The sequence below is a fragment of the Dipodomys ordii genome, unplaced genomic scaffold, assembly GCF_000151885.1.
Source record: "Dipodomys ordii isolate 6190 unplaced genomic scaffold, Dord_2.0 Scaffold3, whole genome shotgun sequence".
NCBI lineage: Eukaryota > Metazoa > Chordata > Mammalia > Rodentia > Heteromyidae > Dipodomys > Dipodomys ordii.
This window is the reverse complement of record NW_012267219.1, coordinates 28788802-28794801: the sequence shown is the minus strand read 5'-3', so window position 1 is coordinate 28794801 and position 6000 is coordinate 28788802. Positions and strand designations below refer to the sequence as shown.

Sequence of the window (6000 nt, the reverse complement as noted above, 5' to 3'; positions counted from 1 at the left end):
AAAAAAAAAAAAAGAAAAAAAAAAGAAACCATGGAAGAGTAATTAACTGGAATTAATCCTAGACTTCAATGATTCTCTGGACTGGACCTTCTTAATATTAGGGTAGTTTCAATTATCAATTATATTCATTTCCCAGCCAACTAGCAATAATTCACTGCTTATCTCCATGTCCCAACCTATCCTTGTTGTCTCTATAATGTGGCTAAGACATAAAATATAAAGAAATGGCCAATATTCATTTGTGCATAGGTGTTGTAAGAGATTTCATCTGGCACATTTCTACCCATTTGTTGGGTTGCAAAATTCAGAGCTAATTTACTAAGTTGGAAGTATAAAATAATCAAATTGGATTTTTTCCTGTTTCATCTTAAATAGAGTTTACTTTGAAGAGGCGATTTTTCCCCCCATTCATTACTTTATTACAATGCTAATTATATGGAATGTTTATGATATCATTACAATAAAGAGCATGATGATAGATTTCCTCTGAAAATACTCTATATGTAAAGTAGCCAAAGCATGTTTTCTGGACAGTACCAAATATTAGGGGTTGCCAGGGAGCAGAGTGTTGGAAGGTGTCCATTTTCCTGTTGTTGCGGTTGCCCTGCAGACAGGATACTGGGATCAAGTAGCTCAATTAGCTCCACATCCTCTTGTAACAGGACTTCCTGTTGCAGGATGGCACGCAATGAGTCAAGTCGGAATCCGGTATCCTTGCCATTAAAATACACAAAGAGAGGTATTAGCTACACAATAGTCTATTACATGCTAAGCTTCTATCATAACATTTACAGGTGTTTATTTTCAGTATAGACTATAAGAAGAAACAACAGTACAATTTACCTTTAGAGTGGTAAATGGGAGTTTTATTTTCACAGTAAGTGTGAAATAAATAATGAAATAGAAGGGCTGGGAATGTGGTTTAGTGGTAGAGTGCTTGCCTAGCATGCATGAAGTCCTGGGTTCAATTCCTCAGTACCACATAAACAGAAAAGGCCAGAAGTGGTGCTGTGGCTCAAGTGGTAGAGCACTAGCTTTGAGCAGAGAGGCTCAGGGACAGAGCCCAGACCCTCAGTTTGAACCCCAGGACTGCCAAAAAAAAAGAGAGAGAGAGAAAAAAATGAATTGGATATCATTAAGTTGGCAAATATAGAATATATATTTTAATAATGAGATATAATTAGATTAATAAAACTATCTACTTATTCATTCTTAATTTAATTACTGAGATACAATGTGGAAAATATAATCTACATGGAAATTATAAAAGAAGCTGATCCTGGCTACTGCAACAATATAGCCAATACCTTCAATGCCGCTATCAGCTGATATAGACAACATCAGTAGGATCAAAATGTTCTAAAAATGGCGATTCGGCTTTTTTTTTTTTAGGTCTGAGACTGGAACTTGAACTTGTCATCTGCTGCTTTCACTTATTGGCTAGTGCTCCACCAACTAAGCCATGGCTCCAACCCAACTCAAATACTTTTAAATACATCATTAAGATGGTAAATGTAAGGTATGTAAAACTACACTATCATTTTATAGTTTATAAAATGCTTTCACATACACTAGCTCATTTATGCCTCCCTCTCCCCTCTATCCACCAAGGATTATCTTCTATAAGCCAGGTACCATACTTGACATTGAAGGCACGCAAGTCATAGGTCAAAAAATATATAGTACAACAGCGAATAGGAGAGAATAGGGGAAGAAGGAAGGAAGGAAGGGAGGGAGGGAGGGAGGGAGGGAGGGAAGGAGGGAGGGAAGGACAAGGATGGAAAGAAGAAAGGGGAATGGGAAGAAGAGGGAAAGGGGAAGAAGGGAAACAAAAACAAAGGGAAGTAAAGGAGAGGGACAAAAGCCTTACAGGAATCACAAAGACCCTGAATGCTGACTATTTTAAGTCTGTGGAAAATTTTATGACCTATTAGTCTGCCCAGAAGGAAATGATTGCACTAACTGATATATTTCCTTGTCAATGGAGGAAATTAGTACTCTAATAAAAAAGGTTTCAATAACCACAAGAATATGCCATTCTAGCTGAGTACTGGTAGTTCATGCTTATAATCCTAGCTACTCAAGAAGCTGAAATCAGAGGATGAGATTTGGAGCTAGCCTGGACAGAAAAATCAGAAATTGTTTTCTATTTTAAAATTATCTTTAAGTAGTTGTAAAATCAGAGATTCTTATCTCTAATTAAACAGCAAAAAGCCAGAAGTGGAATTGTTTCTCAAGTGGAGAGTAGCAGATTTCAGTGAGAAGTTGAGTTGAAACCTTGAGGCCCTGAGTTCAAGCTCCAGTACTGGCACACAAACAAAAATGATTGTTCCATTCTAACTTGCTAAGAGTCATGAATAATAACAATAAGTTCAAGTTAAAAAGTCCTCAGTAATTATTTCAGAATTTCTAGTAAGAAGTCAACACTCACCAACTTATGAAGTACCGCATCCTCTTTACTGCAGAGTGGGAAAAAAATACAACTTTTGATGGATCCTGCCAATTTTACCAGTATGCCTTGCTAAAAGAGATGAAAAAAAAAACACCATGACTATTAAACACTCCCAAAAGGCAAAAAAAAAAATTTTCAAAAAATGTACCTGCAGTTAATCACAATTTTTATGAGGGGGTGGGAAGAAACACATTCAGACTATATACTTTGTCAATATGTTTCTGTCTCAGTGCCCAATCTTATTAGTATAACAGAACCATCTTGTGATTTTCAATAGAAATTCATTTGTGGGCCCCTAAGTTGGTCTAATTCAATACATGTGGAATAGGATCTAGAAGTCTGGTTCTTAAGCAAAAGTCAGAAGTAATCCTGATATATCCTATTACATTCTATGATACGTATGTGTACCCATAAATGTATTGTGTATGTCACAGACATACATACAGATTACCATAAGGTAATCCCAAGTTATCAAATATTAAAACATTTTTATTCTAGAATACTAAGGAAGAAAGATACTCTTAAGACATTTGAGGAAAACTGTCACTTATTGAAGTAAAAGTTTGGTTATCAAATCAACCAAACATTCAGTTTGCCTCAACAGCCCATTCTCTGAGCATGCTAGTAACTGAGTAACTACTATATACCAGGAACTGCAAATGGCCATGGGAAAAAAGGTAGACACATAAGTGCCATATTTAAAAGAACTTACTATAGAAGACAAGGTAGTAAAAATAATTACATGTCAATAAAATGTCTAGAAAAGTATGGGAGAAAAGAATGTTGGGTACAGCTAACACTGATCTAAGCCCCAACAGATGAGCAGCAATTAACAAAGAGTAAAGACATGAGTGAAGGAGAGAGCCAGGGGAGCACATGCCATGGGAATGGTAGTGTAGTCTGAGACAATGATGAGCCAAAGGAAGAAGGGATTAGTAATGTGGTTAAAAAGGTCCACTGACCCCATAAATGCATTCGATTTTTATGTGGTTAATAAAAAAAAATAGTGCTGGGGTGCAACCCAGTGGTGGAGTATGCTTAGCATGTGAGAGGCCCTGGGTTTAAACTGTGGCACAAAAGGCAAAAACATAAACTTCTTACTTATAACTTGATCATTCCTTCTCAGAGACCTGAACTCCACAACTTGAATGTTTTAGCTGTATAACATAGATTTTTGTATTGTTTTGGAGTCATTGGCTAAGAATTATTATACACTATAGCAGAGTTTAGGACAAAGAAAGAAAGAAAGAAAACCTTCCGTGAATTACAAAGATATTCAACACTGGCTATTTCAAGTCCTGGGAAATTTTGTGACTTATCAGTTCCCCAAGACCAAATTGATTGTACTAACAGATATATGCCTTTTCAACTAGGGGCAGGTTGTAAATAAACATGCCTATCCCTACTAGGGTCATGAGTGTGTGAGTGTGTGTGTGTGTGTGTGTGTGTGTGTACACATGTGTGTGTGTACATGCTCCTGTTAATCCTGGGACTTAAACTCAGGCCCTGGGCACTGTCCCTGAGCTTTTGTGTTCAAGACTAGTGGTCTACCACTTGAGCCACAACTCCATCTTGGGTTTTTTGGTGGTTAAGTAGAGGTAAGAATCTCATGGTCTTTCTTTTCTGGGCTGGCTTCAAACAATGATGCTCAGATCTCAGTCTCCTGATTAACTAGGATTATAGGTGTGAAGGGCCTAGCACCCAGCTAGGGTTAGGTTTTAACAGATATATTCTCTTTCAACTAGAGCTAGATTTAAAGAATCCTGGTTTTCTATGCTGTAATACAATATTTTAGAGGTCATAAGGTGCAACCAAATTTTTTTTATGAAAAGACACAAAAACTAAAAAGCAGCATGTGAGAAAGTTAACTGGCAATGGTCTGGAAGCTGAACTGGAAGGGAACGACTGTGCATGATTAGGAGTACATGTCCACATAAATAAAGACCCAGACTAGGTAATATTAAAAATTGTAATGAATTGAGTCAGATTTAAAAGACATAGAAACTGATTTGACATAGCCCTTAGTGACAAAAGCAATGCAGGAGTGATCGCATTAAGGTAACTGAGAGAGCGTCAAAAGAATGTGCTTTTGGTTTGCTTGCTTTGGGGTACTGTGGAAAGAAGTCCTGTTGTGGAAATGCTGAATCTAAGCTTCTTAGGGCACCTGAAGGTAAAAATGTCTAGTAAGCATCAGCAAAGCCAATGAAGACAACAAAGCAGATGAGGCTGCTCAGAGGAGAAAGACCAAGAAGAGAAAAGAGGTCTGCTGCTAAAACCTAATGAGAGGAAAATGTAAGATAATCATAGGAAAAGCAAGCAGAAAAAAGAACAGGGGATGAATACTTATAATAGGGACAGTTAGACAGACTACTCACTAAATATTTACCACATAAAAGAATGCAGAAAGAGAAGGAAATTAATACTACTGTGTGCTTTATCAGGATCACATATTATTAAAAAAACTGTTTCACAAAGAATAATTCTTCATTCCTTGAATAGAATTTTGGGAGCAATGTATTCAAAAATAGTCTAAAAATACATCCTAAAAATACATTCCTTGAGAATGAACTGAAAAAATTCAATAAATCGTTCTAAATTATAGTTGCCCTCAGATTTAGGGGGAAAAAATCCATGTTAGGAAATTCAGCTTACACAGCTAAAGAGTTGTCTTGGAGCAAATGTCTTGGAGCAAAATGAAGACTAAATGAACTTTCTAGACACATGATAATTTTTAAAAACACCCTCTGGCAATGGTTTTTATTGTTCCTCAATTTGGGAGGAGATGCCATTTTAAGCTCTTGTTTGGTTATTTATAAACTAGCAACAATATTTCTATAAATAAAAATATTTTTCATGAATGATGAAGATTAGCTATTTACAAACCCCAAGTTTCTACCCTACCCAAACTACAGGCCAGGCCCATCTCTGCCTAGAGACTCATCTTTAGCCACTGTCTGGTTTTACACTGGCAAGTAATCTCACATCCACATTTTAGTCTATAAATAGCCTGTTAGATACATCTTGATGTTTTGCTTTCTAAGCCCTTCCAAGAGCATTTATTCTTGAAAAGGGCAAGAGGAAGAAAAGAGTAAATATGAAAGATTAGCAAAGATGACTATGATCCACATGCGCAGAAACTTCCTAAATTCCCCCCTTGTAGATGGAGGTGTATACTTTGCTTTTGCAAAGAAGTCAGCTTGGTCAGTTCACATTTTAGAAACACTGCTTATAAGACCAGGAAAAAAGAACTTCCTAACAGTCTATGCTTTCTCTTCTAGACACAATGGAATTAGTGAATAGTTGGAAACTTTAAATGTTTCCTCTCAGGAGTAACTGAGGCAATCTGGTTAATTTTTTCTACTGAATTATAATTCCTTTGAATAAATGTATTAGAATGTCTTCTTATTTTAGTAAGTATGGCTAACAGAAGATAAGTGAATCTAGCAGAGGCTTTTTTTTTTTTTTTGCTGGCCCTGGGCCTTGGACTCTGGGCCTAGGCTCTGTCCCTGAGCTCCTTTTGCTGAAGACTAGCATTCTAGCACTTAAGA

General features: G+C 36.7%; 1 protein-coding gene across 1 annotated transcript in view; it reads right to left on the bottom strand.

Moving 5' to 3' along the window:
* Window positions 1-6000, bottom strand: part of Vezt (vezatin, adherens junctions transmembrane protein) — a 67413-nt gene that overhangs the window by 41206 nt on the left and 20207 nt on the right. The window contains exons 3-4 of the mRNA XM_013018923.1: window positions 2432-2521; window positions 538-713 (exon numbers count right to left, since the gene is read on the bottom strand). Of these exons, the coding sequence (XP_012874377.1) occupies window positions 538-713; window positions 2432-2521 (266 nt within the window). The remainder of the gene's footprint in view (window positions 1-537; window positions 714-2431; window positions 2522-6000) is intronic.